Source organism: Neocloeon triangulifer, unplaced genomic scaffold (assembly GCF_031216515.1).
Source record: "Neocloeon triangulifer isolate White Clay Creek 2 clone unplaced genomic scaffold, ASM3121651v1 ptg000022l, whole genome shotgun sequence".
NCBI lineage: Eukaryota > Metazoa > Arthropoda > Insecta > Ephemeroptera > Baetidae > Neocloeon > Neocloeon triangulifer.
In genome coordinates, this window is record NW_026775562.1 from 6,533,669 (window position 1) to 6,555,326 (window position 21,658).

Here is a 21,658-nt window from a genome sequence, read left to right on the forward strand (position 1 = left end):
AAAAAATTTCACTTTTAAAGGTTGGCAGTTTTGGTAACATCCAGAATCTCGGCGGTGGTAAAGCGTGGTGGAAGTTGGCAGAACTGAGCGCTGACTGGGTCAGCAGGTGACCTGCCCTATTGATTTTTGCCACCCAACGGCGGAGTGCGTGTTTTCCGCCTTGGCATTAAAGAAACTATATTTATACGCACGCCGGCGCTTCGTCGAGAGGCGTAGAATGAAACAAGGCTTCAGTTGTTTTTCTAAACGGCTAAACATCAGTTTTATTTTGCATTTATTTCCTCCCTACAAGTAAATAACAACAACGGATGTATATATTCCCTCCATTCATATTAATCATTTTTGGTAACTCGATGAATTAAAAAATGTTTTGAAAACAAAAAATAAATCAACCGGTTGGAGAAAGTCCACAATTTACGATGGAGTAATACATATCACATAATTCTTCAATGTGCTGAAATCAAATCAATTTTATGAACTGAGAAATGGCAAAACGGCGGCAAAACCTTCTATATCTTCAAATGCATTGGCCAAAAATATACATAACTTACTCCAACTTGAAGCGTCTAAATTGAAAACATTAAATATGTGACCAGCACATCTTAAAACCAGAGGAATTATTAATAACGAGGAAAATTGTTTCTGATACATAGACAACCCCGCATATTATTCGATTGTCTACATATGTTACTTTCCTACATAGACTAAATATTTTTTGTTTCAGTTTGGTCTGGGTCTTAGTGATGGAAATTAATGAACCAAACAAACCAGTGAGGAGTCTAGAAAACGAAAATTATATTCTGAACACTGCAAGTTTGAAAATGGGGCTGGACTTCTGCTGCTTTAATTATTTAAACATTTAGACATCAAACCAACACTGCAGCCGGTTGGCTTGAAAGAAATTATTCAATGAACACTTTCTTCGTACTAATGTGTTATCAGTTCGCGTTTGTTTTATGCATGATGATTATTAATTTATTGAATTTTGAGAGTCAACATCTAACCTGCACTTCTGCCCACAATATTATTTACTTTTCCAATCAAGGCAACAACTGCGGCGTTCCCTTTCCACCTCAAAAGAGCCCTGTGAAGTTTTCCCCATACGCCAGAGCAACATTAGGCCACTCTTCACAACCAACTCCAAAAACAGAGAAAATAAATTAATTACATCTTATAATTTGTTTGGCCCTTTCGGGGGAAAGTCCCGCGTGCTCGAGGATCTGAATTAATTTTGGCTCATCAAATATTGCACTTTGAATATTTAAAATATTTATGCATTTTATGTACTTAGACAATTAATTTATATGCGGTAGTCAATTTACAAGATATATTGCTCTCCTAGATTGTTAAAAATGATCATTTTAATAGGTGGCAATTGACAATTAAGCCTTTTTTAATATTTAATAACATCTGGCTCAATTGATTGATGTTCACATTTTTGTTTTGTTTTAATTAAAATTACAATTTCAGAAAATGAACTGGAAAATTTCCATTACATCAAAATACATATAAGCAACGTTAATTATGAAATTGGTTTCGGAAACGTTTTGAGGGACCAGTTGGATCAGTAAAATCAATAAGTGCCTTTGGTTGCTACCCCTATTCAGACGCATCAACTCTTCCCTTTGGATAATTTTTTAATATTTTAACGACATTCACCATTTAGTTTTAATCATGCAACATGGATATTATTTTTTGGTTTTTTAAATTCCTAAATTCAACACTTTTGTAATAATTTATGTCGCAACCGCTTGTATGTCTCCCTGTAAGATGCACTTTTTGGGGTTTCAATCTTCGCGTCGTGATATGTGTCCATTGATATGTTTCAAGTTCAGAGCCACCTTCCAAGAGGCGGCTGAAAGTTGAGAAAAAATACATTAATTTTCTGTCCAGCATCTTACAGACATCTCTAAATATATATATTATATTATTTCAATCAAATCATATTTAACAACTGCGCTTCCATATTGCTCTTGTTCAACATTGATTAAATATATATATATTTTCATGAATTTGAAATTGCGATTATGCGTCTCTCACCAACTGTACTTTCTATTTTAATATATAACTTTCCCTTTGAATTACACATACATGATGCTCATTCTCGTTCTGTCTTTCTTTGACTACCTATCATCCTAATTATGTAATAACACAGCTTCGATTTCATATTTATATAGATATGTGATCCTGTTTTACGATGGAGCTGCCGCTGAACTGATTTACTTTTTATATTTTGTGGTGGCCCCGAAAAAACAGTGTAGTGCCTACGACAATCTCTCTCATGCACGTCTTTCAGTGTGTTTGTTTTCTTTGAAGAGTGGTCTGGCTAGCAAACCAATACGTGACATTTATGCAACGGGAAGGGCCGTAATTGATAAGCTCTCACTGGAGTCTCGACCTACGAGGCATTATTACTTTCGGGAAATTAATTCTTCTTTGTCCTGTTTTTAATTCTTGTACGTGACTAGATCTTCTTCTCTTCTATTTAGTCGATTACATAATTCCTTTCTATTTCGATACATGGCCTTTATGATTTTCGTATGTAACACTTCTTGTTAATTCTCCTCAGCTATCACTTCTTCGTATAGTTGTATATATTTAGACACAGTTTTGTGGATTTTCGCACTCGATTGACTCGGGAAATAATAATATCTTGTTCGAACAGATGGAGGGACACTCTCGACCGACCGAAAGTTGTTAGTATGTGCGTTTTGCTTCACCGAGCTAACTGATCGTCCAATTAATCAGCGTAAGTGAATCCCTTAATCGAGAGCGTCCCCTGAATTTCTCATTTTGGGGGATTTTTACAGTGAGTTAATATTGAGACTGAGGTATTTTATACGTTCGACATTAAAGACAGTTCGTGTAGTGTATCAAATAAAAATAAACCAGCATTTGAGCTACGGTTCCCACAACATGCACTGTGCTTCACTTTTGACTCCGAGTGGGCATTCTGACTTGAAAAATTGGGCTCAGATTCAAATTATGAAATGATTTTGGCACTTAATAAATTTTTTAGTAGTTAAACTTGCAGGGTTTGGAGATGCTGATTTGAATACGCGTTTCAAAATAAGATCACCTCGGTCAAATAATTTCCAGAAAATATTTTGCACATCCGAAATGACAAACTAACTATTCCAATATAAAAAAAGTTGTTTGTATAGAATTGATTTCAAAACCCAATTCTTCAGAGGTCAGAGGGTTTTTTAGTTTACTCTTTGTTGCGGCCACTCGGTGCCCGTAGGGCCCTAGGGAGCCTAGGGTTGCACTCAGAAGGCGGTCTGGTCTTGTCGCGGCCTCTCTCCAGCGATGGCCGGCGCCTGCTGGGCGCTCTGCCGCCTCAGCCTGATGGCCTCGGCGGCCGCGTCCATCTCGTCGTCAGGCTCCAGGGCCGGGTTGATGCGGCCGTTGCGTTCGTCCACACTTGAATAGTTCTTCTGCGCCGCCGTGTTCATCATGGCGAGTTCACCCTCGCCGGCTGGCTCGCCCACCCTTTCCACGTCCTCGGGGATGTTGACGACGCAGCGGAACCAGTCGTAACCTGGCGCCAGCCGGCCTGTCTCGAACAACCATTTGGTCAACCTGAAATAATTTCAAATTTTTGAAACATTCATTGAACGATTTTTCAATTGATTTTACATGAGTTATGTTTACAAATTTTGTTCAATGATGTGTCGGATCAGAATATTAACTTCTAAGTAAGAAATCAATCATTATTTGTTTTTTACTCAGAATAAATGAAATACTTAGAGGCAAACTATTTTTTCGAGAGTAAAAACTAACTATTTACAAGCTGAATCTTCATTCCTTTTTATAGATGAAGCATTCTCTCTTAAACTTCACCAAATTTAGGAAAAATCACAACTTTCAAGTACAATTTTTGTCCATTTTGGAGGAAAATCTTACCATGACACGCCGATGAGGGTAATGAGCGAGAGCAGCATGGACATGGTGCGGAAGGGGAAGAGCTGCTGGCCGTCCTTGTAGCCAGGGTAGTGGATCAAGGCCGGCAGCCCCAACATAGGCTCTCCTCCGGTCATGCGGACGAAGAAGGCGACGATGTAGGCGGACAAACTTCCGTAAGTGTTGCAATGGTGTTTGAAGTGCACCACCATCAGCAGCTGTGGGAACAGAATGCAGTACACCAGGTCGGAACACATAGACCTGAAACCACATAAACGAGTTAGAAAAATGATAATTTTCAGATTGTGAAAAACAAAAATTATTTTTAATTTAACAAATTTGCTAATCTTTTTACCTTCACGTTTTCCCGATTAACAAAATTAACATACCAAAGTCCGTAAATTGATGGGATGGTCAGGGCCATTATGGTGGACAGAATGCCCACGACGATGATGGACGCACGCATCACCCAGATGATCTCCATTTCGGACGCCTGCCAACAAAAGAATCTCTTTCAGCAAAGTTTTCATTTCCAAAACACGGTATTATTTTAAAGCCGTGTTAGTGTAATGGGCGAATGTCTCTCATGGGAAGTGGTTCTCTCGTTTTGGCTTTTTTCGGCCGGGAAGAATTGCATGTTGCAAAAATTTTGACATTCGTGCTAAAAACGGCTATTTTCGGAAGGTGTGCGATTTGCAGGAGCGCACACGTACGCGCATCAATTCACTTTGACCTTTCCTAGTCTTTGACGTGCGTGTTTAGCTAGGGCAATTTATTGTGAGTGTTATATTTGTATGCGAGCAAGGCGGCTCAAGCGTTGTGAATTTCGGAGTTGCATTCGATGACCTTGATACAACCTCTGAGTTATTGCCAGATTTTCGGCAAATTTTATCAAACAAAAATATTTGAAACGTGGTGAAAATTTTATATCAATTTCGGAATTTCGGCTAATTAAAATAATTAAAACCTAATCGATAAAGTAAAAGTAAGAAAATAATTTCTGACCAAAGAGTAGTCCGTGTTTAAAAGTGGGTTGCAGTATTGATTTCATTAATTAATAAGAATAAGCAAGCCACTTTGAAGGAGATTCTGACGGCTTTGAAAAGAAACAATTAACTTCAAATGGAAAGAAGTACAATCCAATTATTCAACCTGGACACTCAATTAAAAATTGAATAAATAAAGATATAAAAAATGCGTTACATAACCTTTTTTTGTGAAAAAAATCATCATTGTATTTATAAAATAAGTTAGTAAAAATTTTTGTAAATTCGTCTTTCTACAATTATTTTCATGAGGTTTTTTTTAAAGTAAATTTAAACAATTCCACTTACAAAAAAGGATAAATATATTTATTCATAACATGAAGCATTATAAAACCGTTAATTGAAAGTATTTTTAATATTTTTTTCTCGTTTAGCGAAAATGTATCAGAATTAAATTTTTTGGATAATTTTTTTCCACCAATATTAATGCCTCTCTGCAGTAGATGAGTGTTTTGCTCATTCAAAATAAAGAATAAATTTATTCTTCGGCAGCTTGCGATTGGTAATTTTTGTGATTCTATTTTGGGTCGGCAAATCACCGCGGGCACGCAAAAGTCCCTTAACAATCGGTGATGGATGGATTAGTACTTTTCCCTCGTTCTCTCATTTTGTAGTTCACAGAGTTGCGCTTCATTCATTTTCTCTCGATGCGGTTCGTCTGACAACGATTAAGAAAGAGTACGAACGCACCGCCGGTGGCAAAAATAGCTGTTGCATAAAACAAAGACTGGCGTGTGTGTATTGTGTGTGTGTGGAGGGAGCGCGCACGAGATGTTTGGCTTCCCCGTCCAGCGCATTATTATTATATTATTATTTTATTTTCGAGGAATATATCGAGCGATCGATCGGAGCAAAGAAGGAAAGAAAGGGGCCGCTGGCCTTGCACGGTCACGTAACAACTCACCCGCTGCCGAAAGATGAGTTTGTAAACATTCCGGGCGAACATGGAGCTGGCCGAGAGCACGCTCGAGTCGGCCGAGCTCATCACGGCCGCCGAAACGGCGCCCAGCCCGAAGAAGGACACAAAGTCGGGCGTCAGGTGCTGCAGCACCATCGGCAAAATCATCGACGTCTCCTGTTCTGTCAGTGGCCACGGCCCTTTGTAGTCCGTCTCGTTCCAAGCTGAAACCAAATCGGACACAAATTTCAAATTTTATGAAAATATTTCTATTGAAGATGCTATGAATTTTTTTTTTAATTTCAATGTTAAAAAAATACCTGGAGTTTAATTAATATGCAGAAAATAAATTAGTTATAAACTTGAACAAAAAAGAAATTATTTAAATAAACCCTGTTGTCTGAAAAATGCATTGAAGTTTTCTGGTCATAGTTAAAATGAATTGAATTAACTCACGCGTTGCTTTTGCGATGGCGCCGATGAGGACGGGAGGAATGGCCATCAGGATGCAGCCGGCAGCCGCCACGTACGATAAAATTTGTGCTCGAGCGGCTGTTTTGCTGGACAACACGCGCTGGAAATACACCTGCCCGAGACAAAATTTGATGAGATTTAAATCCAAATATGACGGGATCATTTTGGACGGACCTGCCATGGGATGCCACCGAAAACGAGCAGGAGACCGTAGTCTATGTAGAACCAACGCTGGTCCTCGCCCACCTCGCCTATCCAGTCGACGACCGCCGGCGAAAGGGAGCCCACTTGCTCGTTCATCATCGCGAACGGAATGCACATCCACTGCAAATTGACGTGTGACAACATAATAATTTGAGCAACAAAAAAAAAACGCCTGCACGGGTCCGAGCTAGGCAACCTGGGCAACACGTGTGCATTGCCGGTTGCATAACATCAATTTATTTATTTCATTGATTGGCTTTATTTGGCCAATCAATTATACTTACACCAAACTCTAAATCAGTGAAGAAGAAATGAGGGATTTTAAAATACAAGTATATTTCTTAGAAAATTGTTTTGAGGCAAAAATAAAAAAATTTCATAAAGGATTTGTTAATGATTGCCTTTTTAGGATAATTTTATTCTTTGCTGCACGCATTTTTATTTTAAAACATCTGAAGATATTGAAGGCCAAATTATCAAAACCTGGTCGAAACATCTTCATAGTTTGCATTAATTAAATTAAGTCTTGAATTGTTTTTATACGTTTTGATCATAAGGAATCAACAAAATTGTTTTCTAATACTACTATAATTGTCTTTATTACGTTCTGATTAATACTTATAAAGTCTGAAAGAAAGGATTTTTTTTTCGGAAAATAAACTTTATATGACATTGAGATTTCAATTTTTCCAACCTTAAAATCAATAATTATTACAATTCGCACGATCGAAATTATGAATTAAAAATGATGGTCTCACCAGGCCAATGAAAATGCAGAAAAGCTGGATGACGTCTGTGTAGGCGACGCTGTAGAGGCCGCCGAACAGTGTGTAGAACACGGCGATGCACGAGCTGAGGATGACACTCGTCCTGTGGTCCATGTCGATTATGACGCTCAGGGTGGCTCCTGCAATTCACCCATTCACTTTTTAAAACGTGACGTAACCGAGGAGCTTAGCAAAATATGTCACAAAGCCGCTGCCAAACAGCAGGCCAGATTATCTGGTTGGAAATGAGTCAGGTGGACTTGTGTGGCTTCTTTTCATTACCCACACAGGCAAGCAAGCAAGTCTCAGCCGAAACGGCTCTTTTTCGTAGAGGAAAAGATTCAGAAACAAAAAATAAATTGCATCTCACATCAACGAAATTAGCTTGTTTCAGATAAGAACAAATTTATTTCTAATCGTAACTATAACTCATTTTTTTTTCAGTGAACCAAAAGCATTAGAATTTTTTAAAAATGCGCTAAATATCTCAAAATCAACTAGTATTCACTCCCTGCAAATTATTTTTTAAATGCTGAAGCAATTAAAATTATTAAATTATTTTCATATTTGTTCCATCAAAATTATCTAAGCAGGTTTGCCATTGAATGTTCAATATAACTTGCAATTTAAGGCGGAGTAAATTTTCTCTCACCAAGCGCAGCTAGAATTCCAGCAGCCCAGAAGACCTCCCCGCAAAGCGCTGGCAAAAAGAGCAGACCGCCCATTCTTTCGCCGAAATTGTCCTGCAGCGGGTCCAGCATGGTGATGTAGCCCTGTCGGCGCATCTCGTTAGCAAAAAAGATGCCGCCTGTGGACAAAACAAATTTCCCTCCGTCTTTTTATCCATTTAAAACTTATGTATTCGTTTTCATTTATTTGTTCAAATGCGAGAAAAAGAGGCAATTGTTGTGTCTGAAGGATTTGAAACAATTCAACAGGTCGCTCGCCATTCTTGTTGCAACGAAAACACACTCACCGAAAACGAGACTGAGGGCGTAGCCAAAGGGCGCTTGGCACCAAACCAGTCCGGAAGTGTAGATGGCCTCGGCGGTGCCATTGATGTAGCCGCCGCCGACCCAGGTCGCTGCATGAAAGAAAGATGGTTTGATTGAAAAAAGTTTCAAGAGTGTTATAAATTGTATGGAATTTATTAAAAATGAAATCCTAGATAGTAGATACTTTTCTACTACAAGTGAACGTTAATGCTCATGGAATAGCAATTCTCAACTGAAAAATCTGACAGTTTAAGTTTTTAATAAGAGAACTGATTATCAAAAATTAACGGTATTGAAAACGTTGCTGATTTTCAGAAATCAACTTCAAACTATTGAAAGTTTTACATGTAACAGACTTTTCACTTTTTTGTTCATTAAAAAAAGCGACTCTAGAATAAACATTTGCCGAATTTTTTTCTTCAGCAAATTGCCCCAAGCCTTCATTTTTATTCAAAGCTGACGGGATGTTTTTTAGTGTTTAGAAAACGGTGCAAAGGTCAGAGGTCGTCGAGATTTGTCTTTTCTTACCTGTCATGGTGAAAATGCCGACAAAGAGGCCGATGCTCCTGCCAGCGAGCATCACTTCCTCTTCCGAGTCATTTCCGTGCTCCTTCTTGCGGCCGGCCCAGATGCCCACGGCCAAGATGAGCACGTAGAAGAGCACGATGGACACAACTCCGGCAATGTTGATCATCTTGCAGCCTGTAAGGCGATGCAACACTCACAGTGAAACATTTCGCGATTACATTCTTTTGAAGGTGTATTACTTTGACTCGATTGAACAGCTGACCGTATAAACTATCGAGATGAAAAAATTTCATCTGATATTACAGAAATGATTGATGTTTGGAATGGAAGTTTTTATTAACATAAAATTACGTTTTATTTTTTTATTAATATTAAATTATCATTATTATTTGTTTAAAATCTGTTAACTGAAATTTATGAAAATTCAAGAAAAGTTATAATTTGATTAATCGTAAAATGAATAAATTAGTTTATCAAGAGACTTTCGTAAAATTCTCATTCAAATTTTGTAGCTTTCCAACGTGACTGAAGTTAGCGATAGCGATAGCGATGCTAGCTACAGAAAAAAGCAGGGTGCCAACCTTAGAAATGTGGTAGTTGATATAAACACAATAATAATAGAAATAGAGTGAAACCACCCTCTCAGAAACGCAGCAGGCGGCTTAAAATGTTTCTTAATGACCCATATATCAGTTCCCGTTGTAAAAAACATTTGCATCACCATACCGGAATTAAATTAAAAAATAAAATATTTTCACCCTGCACTTTATCCGTGAAAAATCAAAGTTTTCTAAATTTAAATAAAACCCACCCTTTCAAGGGGTTCATATTCACACTACTGACGTAAAAATTGACGAGAAACAAGATTTCGAGCTAAAAAACTTTTGCATGTCACCCCCTTCATCCCCTATTTTCGAATTTTAAAATTTGAAGGGTGGTTTCGGTCAAAACCCACCCCCTCAGTAACAAGTTATGTGGCTTAAAATGTTCCTTTTTGGCCCTGTTATCAATTTCCGTTGTAAAAAACATTTGCATCCCCATACCGGAATTAAAATAAAAATTAAAAGATTTTCACCCTGCACTTTATCCGTGAAAAATCAAAGTTTTCTAAATTTAATTAAAACCCACCCTCTCATGGGGTTCATGTTCACCATACTGACATAAAAATTGACGAGAAATAAGATTTCGAGCTAAAAAACTTTTGCATGTCACCCCTTCATCCCCTAATTTCAAATTTTAAAATTCGAGGGGTGGTTTCGGTCAAAACCCACCCCCTCAGTAACAAGTTATGTGGCTTAAAATGTTCCTTTTTGGCCCTGTTATCAATTTCCGTTGTAAAAAACATTTGCATCCCCATACCGGAATTAAATTAAAAAATAAAAGATTTTCACCCTGCACTTTATCCGTGAAAAATCAAAGTTTTCTGAATATAACTAAAACCCACCCTCTCATGAGGTTCATATTCACCATACTGACATAAAAATTGACGAGAAATAAGATTTCGAGCTAAAAAACTTTTGCATGTCACCCCTTCATCCCCTAATTTCAAATTTTAAAATTCGAGGGGTGGTTTCGGTCAAAACCCACCCTCTCAGTAACAAGTTATGTGGCTTAAAATGTTTCTTAATGACCCATATATCAGTTCCCGTTGTAAAAAACATTTGCATCACCATACCGGAATTAAATTAAAAAATAAAAGATTTTCACCCTGCACTTTATCCGTGAAAAATCAAAGTTTTCTAAATTTAATTAAAACTCACCCTCTCATGGGGTTCATGTTCACCATACTGACATAAAAATTGACGAGAAATAAGATTTCGAGCTAAAAAACTTTTGCATGTCACCCCTTCATCCCCTAATTTCAAATTTTAAAATTCGAGGGGTGGTTTCGGTCAAAACCCACCCTCTCAGTAACAAGTTATGTGGCTTAAAATGTTCCTTTTTGGCCCTGTTATCAATTTCCGTTGTAAAAAACATTTGCATCCCCATACCGGAAATAAATTAAAAAATAAAAGATTTTCACCCTGCACTTTATCCGTGAAAAATCAAAGTTTTCTAAATTTAACTAAAACCCACCCTCTCATGGGGTTCATATTCACCATACTGACATAAAAATTGACGAGAAATAAGATTTCGAGCTAAAAAATTTTTGCATGTCACCTTTTCATCCCCTAATTTCGTTTTTTAAAATTTGAAGGGTGGTTTCGGTCAAAACCCACCCCCTCAGTAACAAGTTATGTGGCTTAAAATGTTCCTTTTTGGCCCTGTTATCAGTTTCAAATGTAAAAAACATTTGCATCCCCATTCCGGAATTAAATTAAAAAATAAAAGATTTTCACCCTGCACTTTATCCGTGAAAAATCAAAGTTTTCTGAATTTAAATAAAACCCACCCTCTCACGGGGTTCATATTCACTATACTGACGTAAAAAATGACGAGAAACAAGATTTTGAGCTGAAAAACTTTTGCATGTCACCCCTTCATCCCCTAATTTCAATTATAAAATTTTGAGGGGTGGTTTCGGTCAAAACCCACCCTCTCAGTAACAAGTTATGAGGCTTAAAGTGTTTCTCTTTGACCCTGTTATCAGTTTTCAATGTAAAAATCATTTTCATCCCCATACCGGAATTAAATTAAAAAATAAAAGATTTTCACCCTGCACTTTGTGCGCGAAAAATTAAAATATTCTAAATTAAACTAAAATCCACCCTCTTACGAGGTTCATATTCACCATACTGACGTAAAAAATGACGAGAAACAAGATTTCGAGCCGAAAAACTTTTGCATGTCACCCCTTCATCCCCTAATATCAATTTTAAAATTTTGAGGGGTGGTTTCGGTCAAAACCCACCCTCTCAGTAAGAAGTTATGTGGCTTAAAGTGTTTCTCTTTAACCCTGTTATCAGTTTTCAACGTAAAAAACATTTGCATCCCCATACCGGAATTAAATTGAAAAATAAAAGATTTTCACCCTGCACTTTGTACGTGAAAAAATTAAAATTTTCTAAAGTTAAATAAAACCCACCCTCTCATGAGGCTCATATTCACCATACTGACGTAAAAAATGACGAGAAACAAGATTTTGAGCTAAAAAACTTTTGCATTTCACCCGTTCATCCCCTAATATCAATTTTAAAATTTTGAGGGGTGGTTTCGGTCAAAACCCACCCTCTCAGTAACAAGTTATGTGGCTTAAAGTGTTTCTCTTTGACCCTGTTATCAGTTTTCAATGTAAAAAACATTTGCATCCCCATACCGGAATTAAATTTAAAAATAAAAGATTTTCACCCTCCACTTTATCCGTGAAAAATCAATGTTATCTAAATTTAAATAAAACCCACCCTCTCACGGGGTTCATATTCACCATCCTAACGTAAAAAATGACGAGAAACAAGATTTCGAGCTAAAAAACTTTTGCATGTCACCCCTTCATCCCCTTATTTCAATTTTAAAATTTTGAGGGGTGGTTTCGGCAATAACCCACCCTTTTAGGCACCAAAACTACGACCTTCAATGTTACTCTTTGACCCTTTTATCAGTTTTCGTGGGGAATATCAAATGCATCCCTCTTACTGAATATAAGAAAAATTTATAGATTTTCACTTTTGAATTTTTTTTTTAAATTTTAGTGAAGCCCATCCTCTTATAGATTTCATATTCACAAGTTTGTCATAATAAAAAATGACGAGAAAGAAGATTCTGAGATAAAAAAAATGATTTCATCTCACCTCTTCCGCTGCTTATTCCAAAAATTTTTTATATTGGTTTCGTCAATAACCCACCCTATGCGGCAACCAAAAACTGACTCAAAATGTTACAGTTTGACCCCTGTTTCAGTTTCTGTAGAGAATATCTATTGCATCTCCACACCTGAAATTATTGTATCAATCTGTAAATTATTGTTATTGCTTAAAATAGCATTCTTTTTTTTTAAACGGCCTCGTTCGTGTATTAATTTTTTACTAATCTACTTTCAAAAATGGACTGTTAAACAACCAAAATAAATAATTATTAAATATTTTTTCTGCAAAAGGTTTTACTGAAACTGTTCAAGAAAAACTTATCTTGACAAGAGTAAAATATGTACATACAAAATTATTCGTTCTTAACCTGAAAGAAATTTATATCATTCATAAATTCCATTGAATACCATCTCACCCTAGAGTGCATTCTACAGTTATTTAAATATTTAAAAGTAAAAAAAGTGAAAATTTTTCAACCTGTAGACTTGTAGAGATTGCTTAATTTAATAAAAAAAAAAAGGAATAATAAATGGGGCCCACGCAACAGATTTTTCGTAGAAAAATCTAGAAATATGGCTGAACAGATATGTGCGTTGATTTCAATAATGAAAAAAAAAGAAGAAATTGGGCTGCAATTCTCATTTTGGTTGAAAATTATATGAATAATGGACCGTTGTGGTTTGAAATTGGTTGATTGATTTTTCCGTGAAACATATAAGAATATCATAATTTCTTTTTTTCATTCTTCTAACCCAAAAATTTGAAAAAAAAATCACGAGGAAAAAATTTATTAATATTGTAATAATATCATTTGAAGATGAGGCCTAATATAAAACAAGATATTTGAGGTGAAAAGGGTTTGATTGTTGTTTCCTTGCGAAAAAAATTGAGAAGGTGCGGATAAATAATTTGAATTTAAGTCGGATTGTGTTTTTCGAGTTGCTTAATGTTAGCCAAAAATAATATGACAATACAACAATATGTTTATGATGCGCCTGCAAACATAATTCATGAGCTTCAAAATTATTTTATTATTCAAATTTTTGTAAAAAATGGATATAAAAAGCGTTTACAACAAATTACTGTATTGATGAAAAAATTATTTTGTGTAGTAATTGTATTCAAAAAAATTTCACAGCTCATGAATTATGGCAGCAGCCAGCAGCCGAAACACGTACAGAAGAATATTTTTTTTTTCTTAAAACAATTAATAGCTTGAAGATCACCAAAACTATCATGGAAAAAGTCTTTAAAATCACAACGAACCCACCCTCCGTAAAGAAGTTCTACCTCAATACGATAATTAGTTAAAATGTATTTAAAATTTATTTCAAAATTCCCGTATGGGGATGCAAATGTTTGATATGACGGACAAACTGATAGAAGGGTAAAAGAGGAAAATTTTAAGCCACATAACTTAAATTTTAATTTTTCATGCACAAAGTGCAGGGTGAAAATATTTTATTTTTTAATTTTATTCCGGTATGGGAATGCAAATGTTTTTTAAAGCGGAAACTGATAACAGGGTCAAAGAAGAACATTTTAAGCCACATTACTTGTTACTGAGAGGGTGGGTTTGACCGAAACCACCCCTAAAATTTTAAAATTCGAAAATAGGGGATGAAGGGGTGACATGCAAAAGTTTTTTAGCTCGAAATCTTGTTTCTCGTTATTTTTTACGTTAGGATGGTGAATATGAACACCGTGAGAGGGTGGGTTTTATTTAAATTTAGATAACATTGATTTTTCACGGATAAAGTGGAGGGTGAAAATCTTTTATTTTTTAATTTAATTCCGGTATGGGGATGCAAATGTTTTTTACGTTGAAAACTGATAACAGGGTTAAAGAGAAACACTTTAAGCCTCATAACTTCTTACTGAGAGGGTGGGTTTTGACCGAAACCACCCCTCAAAATTTTAAAATTGATATTAGGGGATGAAGGGGTGACATGCAAAAGTTTTTCGGCTCGAAATCTTGTTTCTCGTCATTTTTTACGTCAGTATGGTGAATATGAACCTCGTAAGAGGGTGGGTTTTAGTTTAATTTAGAATATTTTAATTTTTCGCGCACAAAGTGCAGGGTGAAAATCTTTTATTTTTTAATTTAATTCCGGTATGGGGATGCAAATGATTTTTACATTGAAAACCGATAACAGGGTCAAAGAGAAACACTTTAAGCCACATAACTTGTTACTGAGAGGGTGGGTTTTGACCGAAACCACCCTTCAAATTTTGAAAAAACGAAATTAGGGGATGAAAAGGTGACATGCAAAAATTTTTTAGCTCGAAATCTTATTTCTCGTCAATTTTTACGTCAGTATGGTGAATATGAACCCCGTGAAAGGGTGGGTTTTAATTAAATTTAGAAAACTTTGATTTTTCACGGATAAAGTGCAGGGTGAAAATCTTTTATTTTTTAATTTAATTCCGGTATGGGGATGCAAACGTTTTTTACAACGGAAATTGATAACAGGGTCAAAGAGTAACATTGAAGGTCGTAGTTTTGGTGCCTAAAAGGGTGGGTTATTGCCGAAACCACCCCTCAAAATTTTAAAATTGAAATAAGGGGATGAAGGGGTGACATGCAAAAGTTTTTTAGCTCGAAATCTTGTTTCTCGTCATTTTTTACGTTAGGATGGTGAATATGAACCCCGTGAGAGGGTGGGTTTTATTTAAATTTAGATAACATTGATTTTTCACGGATAAAGTGGAGGGTGAAAATCTTTTATTTTTTAATTTAATTCCGGTATGGGGATGCAAATGTTTTTTACATTGAAAACTGATAACAGGGTCAAAGAGAAACACTTTAAGCCACATAACTTGTTACTGAGAGGGTGGGTTTTGACCGAAACCACCCCTCAAAATTTTAAAATTGATATTAGGGGATGAACGGGTGAAATGCAAAAGTTTTTTAGCTCAAAATCTTGTTTCTCGTCATTTTTTACGTCAGTATGGTGAATATGAGCCTCATGAGAGGGTGGGTTTTATTTAACTTTAGAAAATTTTAATTTTTCACGTACAAAGTGCAGGGTGAAAATCTTTTATTTTTTAATTTAATTCCGGTATGGGGATGCAAATGTTTTTTACGTTGAAAACTGATAACAGGGTTAAAGAGAAACACTTTAAGCCACATAACTTCTTACTGAGAGGGTGGGTTTTGACCGAAACCACCCCTCAAAATTTTAAAATTGATATTAGGGGATGAAGGGGTGACATGCAAAAGTTTTTCGGCTCGAAATCTTGTTTCTCGTCATTTTTTACGTCAGTATGGTGAATATGAACCTCGTAAGAGGGTGGATTTTAGTTTAATTTAGAATATTTTAATTTTTCGCGCACAAAGTGCAGGGTGAAAATCTTTTATTTTTTAATTTAATTCCGGTATGGGGATGCAAATGATTTTTACATTGAAAACTGATAACAGGGTCAAAGAGAAACACTTTAAGCCACATAACTTGTTACTGAGAGGGTGGGTTTTGACCGAAACCACCCTTCAAATTTAAAAAAACGAAATTAGGGGATGAAAAGGTGACATGCAAAAATTTTTTAGCTCGAAATCTTATTTCTCGTCAATTTTTACGTCAGTATGGTGAATATGAACCCCGTGAGAGGGTGGGTTTTATTTAAATTCAGAAAACTTTGATTTTTCACGGATAAAGTGCAGGGTGAAAATCTTTTATTTTTTAATTTAATTCTGGTATGGGGATGCAAATGTTTTTTACATTGAAAACTGATAACAGGGTCAAAGAGGAACATTTTAAGCCACATAACTTGTTACTGAGAGGGTGGGTTTTGACCTAAACTATTAATATTGTGTTTGAATCAACCTCCAAATTTCGTAGGTTGGCACCCTGCTTTTTTCCGTCGCTGGTAACGCTGTCGCTATCGCTAACTTCAGTCAAGTCTTTCCAGATGATTCGGAATGGAATATGCATCCGATTATTGCTTATTTCTCGTTTTCTCGCCTAGCTGCGTGCAAATGTAGCGAGTTGAGCGTGGGTCGCGAGACAAAAGGGAGAGGGGAATCGCGGCGAACCGCTGCGATTATGCCGTGTGGTCTCCATGTCTCACCAAGACGCACGCGTTTTAATGGGGTCGCGCCACTTTTTTATTGGGGATCAAAACAAACTAATTATTGCAGGCCACTCTCAAATACATCAAAATTTGCAGCCAACGACTTTTGCACGTGATCAGCGACCAGCGTTAAAGGAGAGCTAGATTTTCAAATTTAATGATTGATGTTTTTTATTTTACCGTTCAATGAGAATGCTAAAGATTTTCATGCATTTCTATGTTCGTTTATAGATTTTTTTTAAAAATATTTTAAAAGCCTTAAAAATAGTTACAAGTAAAATTTCCGATCAATTATCTTCTCATGATGAATGAATTGCCTACCTAATCCGTAAAAACGAGTTCTAATAATAAAAATAATTAATCGTTACCGAGCATATTTATTGATTTTTCTCTTGGTTTCTTCAGGTGAATTGGGACGAGTCTTATATCTACGGTTTTCTTTCGCAAAACGAGGGCAGCGTCTAAACTAGCAATCAAAGAGTTTCGTCCGTTGCGGACTTTTGCAAAAGGGTCAGGTCGATTTTTCGACCTCTGTGGCTGGCTCACCTGCTGTGGAGAGTCGCACTCGTGCAGGATGTGTGTTGAGAATTAGTGTGGTTTCGCAGTTGGTGTGGGGGGTATGTCAGTGCAGCGGCGTCATCGGTGAGAGGTCGACGACGAATTGTTGGATTTCAGTCTTTGGTAACGCACAGTGAAGTGTATTTTATATATATATATTTTTACAAACGAGAGAGAGAGAGAGAGATGAAACGGACAGAGTAAGAGATGGGGGGTGTGGGGGTGGATTCGAGGTCGTGCAGAGTAGTCTCAGAGGCGGCGTTCACTTGGGCAGGCCTTCAGGCGAGAACAACAGTCGCCCCATCGCAGGCTAGTCTTTTGTGACGGCGAATTTCTGGTCCTAAAGCCGAGACCGCACATATGGGACAAGCATTCCGTCTCTCACCAGCGTGCACCACTCTCCAAGTCTGCCTGGCGGTGAAGAGAGAGAGCGAGTCGCACAGCTCGGCACTAGGGCGACCTATTGATCGACTCGGCGGCACCGGTGACGTCGGCCCGCCCCATTGGCCACCCTCGCGCCCCGCCCGCCCCATTGGCCGCCGACGAAGCCCAACGCCATGCGCCCCCGGTGTGGGTGGACACTGGTGCCAATTCATGCCCATACTCACTAAATCTAGTGACGTACGTGCACGCTAATTGCGTGGGCGCATACCTGTGCTCTCTCCCGAGCTCACCCCGAACCAGCATTTTCTCCTTCTGTCACTTCTGCACAAGCCCTCTGATGGATTTCTTGTCAACGCAGATTTCGATTAACAACTCCCTAATCATTGTTGGGGGAGTTGGGGGAAAACCATTTCTTTTTTCAAAACATTCAAAAAATTTAAATCTTGTTGAGGCTAAAAATTAAATTAAACACCTTTTTCAGATAAATTTTGAAATGCTAAATTAATAAATTTTAGGACAGTCTAGATCGATAAAAATTTTTTTTTTTAACATCAATTTAATTTTTTTCCCCCTGAAAAAAAGCCATAATATATGTTATAAAAAATATAAATAAATGGAAATTTCTTCTGTTATAGTTTTACTCACGCTGGGTATTTTTTCTCTCCCTTTTCAAACCTTTTTCAAGATAAATACGGCTGCAATTAGTTGAACTGTTAATGGAAAAGTTGCCTTTTTAATAAAAATGATTTGGACCTTAATTGAATGTTTCTTCTTACAAAATATATTTTTTCTAAAATTCCATCATTATTCTCTTAAATGCAAACAATCTGACACGTTTCTGCACTTTTCTTTCTTTTCTTTCACTTCTTTTTATGACAAAGAGTTGAGATGGGCACAAGAGGTCGCAGCAGGCCTTTCTGGGTCACTCCTTGCTTTTGCCGCCTCGCACATGTCCCTTCGAACCGCTTCCCACCGCCAACTTTTGTTTGCCTCTTTTGTTGCGTACTCCAGTTTTGGAAGTTTCAATCGATTTCATGCAAATTCGCCAAGCGTGTATGGAAATTTCGATTCACGAAAAGGAAAGGGGTGACGCAATATCTCGAGGGAACTGTAAATTCCAGCTCTTGGCCTTAACCTCTGCATGAAGTGTTCCTCTGTTTTTGCCTGGTGGCGATTGCAAACACTAACAATGCTTGATCTCCGTTGAATTATTAATTTTTATTAAAAAACCCTTTAAGCACCAATTTTTAATTCATTTTCACGGAATCAAGATTTAGAATAGCAAGAAAAAAATGTTGCGCTTATTTTAAGTAGTCTTTTTAACAGCAACTCAATAACTTTTTATTTAAATTTTATCAAAAAAGTTCAATGATTTTTTTTCTGTTGCGTACCGACCGATGCTAATAATTTTTCCACGTCATAAAAATTATCAGAGGTGATAACATATGATCTTGTTTGATCAAGCGCTATGAAAGCTTGTGAACCACATTTTACGTGAGGGAGTAATTTTTTCAATGATACGGTTTGAATATTTCGTTGACAAGAGTCATTTTATAAGTGTTAAGTATAATTCAAAGGGAAATACCGATGTTCAAAATCGTAAACACTTCAAGTAACTTTTGCATTAAAATACCAAAACAATTGAAATTTAACGATAGCATCTCTTAATTGTTGTTGTTATCGTTTTTTGGTCAAGAACTGCGTCAAAGTTTTCTATTGATTTCTGATAAGGATTTGCAATTAAGGATCCCTTTGGAACCTAGAAAAAACGGATAATATGTGTGTATGACTAATGATTGCAGGTGTAAATGTAATGATATCGTAGCGTTCTTAAATATTTATTATCGCCGAGGTAGTTACAATATATTAAGGCAAAAGCGTGTCGTCGAAAAAATAAGTTAAATAAAGGCTAGATCGCTGAGAGTTGAAAGAGAAAGAAATCAGGCAGCAATACATGCAAAGATTTATTGCTTCTCAAAGGACCTCAGTGCAGGACTGGTCTGGGTCGGAGGTTGGGCGCCAACGGCACCCTCTCGGTGGTAAGCTCTTCCAGGGCGGGTGTCGTCGCCCTCTCGGTGGTGGGTTCCTCCGGCGTGGGTGGCTTCACCCTCTCGGTGGTTGGCTCCTCCGGGGTAGGGGGGGTCGCCCTCTCAGTGGTCAACAACTCCTCGGTGGTTGTTTCCGGCTCTTCCGTGGTGGCCGGCGTCGCGCGCTCGGTCGTGGGCTCCGGCGAGGTGGCGGGCGTCGCCCTTTCGGTGGTCGGCGCCTCGGAGGTCGCGGGTGTCGCCCTCTCGGTGGTCACCAACTCCTCGGTGGTCGTCTCGGAGGTGGGAGCCTCTGTGGTTGTCTCACAGGGGGGAGCCTCTGTGGTCGTTTCACAGGGTGGAGCCGCGGTGGTCGTTACGCAGGGAGGTGTTGTTGTGGTTGATGGTGCAGGGGTTGTCGTTAGTACGGGCGCCTCCGTCGTGACTGCAAGATTTTAATTTATAAAAATTATAAAATGGAAAAGGAAAGATTTTATTGGTAAAAGTCACTGTACAAATTATCATTTTGGTTTTGGTGCAATTAAAAAAATGAGAGTATCATACCTTCGCAATCTCCTCCGCCGCCGCCACCTCCACCACCGCCTCCGCCTCCGCCGCCTCCTCCTCCGCCACCTCCTTCACCTTAAAAATTCAAATTTTGTTAATAATCAAATTAAACAGAAGGTTAATTATTTTATATATATTGATTAAAAGTATACAACGATTTGCTATGTTGGTCTTAAAACCTTTGTTTTGTGTTTTACGTTGAAAAAAATGTATCAATTATTAAAAAAAAATTGCTTTTGGATCAGTAAAAGCAAAAAAAATAATAAACTTACAGCCACCACCGCCGCCTCCACCTCCTCCTCCGCCGCCACCACCGCCTCCGCCTCCTCCACCACCTTAAAAAATTAATTACAGTAAATTATACAGTCATATTCATTTGTAACTTTTACTTATTTATTTTCTGTTCCGAATTTAATATGAAGTTAATTTTAAATCGCTCAATTTTTCGGTGCCTAAAAGAATTGATAGCGCCAATTTCCAAACTTTTTGAGGATCAATTCCAAATTAAATTAATTAATTTTTTCACACATATATGGAAATTACCTCTAAAAAAATTAACAAGTAAATCACTCATTAAATTATTTAGCTCCGATTTTAGCTGTTGGCTTGTTAGATTTTATCTCAATACTGTTGCAGCGTGCGGTTATCAGGATCAAAGGTCGCGTTCCCAGAACGTGCTGTTTTCTAATCAGTCGGACATCCACTTTAAATACTGTCCGGATTTTTCGCAACACATACACTTTCCAAACCGTGGAATATTTATATTTCTGATCTTTTGCACCTCTAATTTGGGTGAATTTAGTCAAAATCGATGAACTGAGCCTAAAAGCGCGCAACAGCCCATTATCTCAACTTAATCTGCCGCGCCCAAAATAGCCCGTTAATGCTACTCGAAATTTAATTTGACGTCAACGATCATCAAAGTTGAATTGGGAATTAATTTTCTCTGAATAATAAATGGAAAAAGTTTCATACCACGCTTGATGAGCTTCGCATGCTCTAGGTCGTAGGCAAAGCTCGAGGCCACCAGGCACAGCACCAAAGATGCTGCAATGTGTGCGCGCATCTCTGACAGAAAATTTGTTAAAATATAAAAAAAAAATGATGAATAATAAAAACCTTTGATTGCGCTTTAGTCCAAGTTATTCAAGTTCTAATTGAAAAATGATTCTTTTATCGGCTTGTTCGCATTTGTCTTTTATAGTTGGATTGGCGACTATCAATTATAATCTAATTAGCAAAACACTTGACCGTTGCTTCGCGTGATCTTGATTGCATTTTAATAGCGTTGTTGGCGGCACTTCACAGGACATTTCGAGTGTTTTTTCTCAGCTCCGACGTTGACGGTGCGCGTTTGATAGGCAAACCAACTCATCGTCGGAAAAAGATAAGAGGAAAAAGTCTGGAATCTGCGCTGTGCGTCGAACTGACCAATACTCTCATTGCGTGTCATGAATGGAATTTACGCGAGAAAAGTGGTGACCTGACGTCACATG

The 21,658-nt window shown here is 37.4% G+C and overlaps 1 protein-coding gene and 1 long non-coding RNA gene across 2 annotated transcripts; both read right to left on the minus strand.

Moving 5' to 3' along the window:
- Positions 1–240: 240 nt before the first annotated feature.
- On the minus strand, positions 241–17,635 carry LOC132204514 (high-affinity choline transporter 1). The gene is made up of 11 exons (XM_059633054.1): positions 17,176–17,635; positions 8,816–8,989; positions 8,269–8,376; positions 7,945–8,100; positions 7,284–7,432; positions 6,496–6,645; positions 6,304–6,433; positions 5,854–6,071; positions 4,293–4,396; positions 3,907–4,164; positions 241–3,582 (listed from the first exon to the last, which is right to left on the minus strand). Exons 2-11 carry the CDS (start codon positions 8,979–8,981, stop codon positions 3,270–3,272), a joined length of 1,752 nt encoding a protein of 583 aa, XP_059489037.1. The 5' UTR covers positions 8,982–8,989; positions 17,176–17,635; the 3' UTR covers positions 241–3,269.
- A 1,747-nt stretch (positions 17,636–19,382) lies between these two features.
- LOC132204280 (uncharacterized) lies at positions 19,383–20,224 on the minus strand. The gene is made up of 2 exons (XR_009442516.1): positions 20,160–20,224; positions 19,383–20,040 (listed from the first exon to the last, which is right to left on the minus strand). It is a non-coding gene; the product is annotated as an uncharacterized LOC132204280 (long non-coding RNA).
- Between the last annotated feature and the right edge of the window lie 1,434 nt (positions 20,225–21,658).

Bases quoted from the DNA above. Each gene is read 5' to 3' on its own strand.
- LOC132204514 (XM_059633054.1), bottom strand. From the start codon at position 8,981: ATGATCAACATTGCCGGAGTTGTGTCCATCGTGCTCTTCTACGTGCTC. The intron at 8,377-8,815 runs GTAAGAAAAGAC...TCTTTCATGCAG, and splicing joins CGGCATTTTCACCATGACAG to CGACCTGGGTCGGCGGCGGC. The intron at 8,101-8,268 runs GTGAGTGTGTTT...TTTTGTCCACAG, and splicing joins CGCCCTCAGTCTCGTTTTCG to GCGGCATCTTTTTTGCTAAC.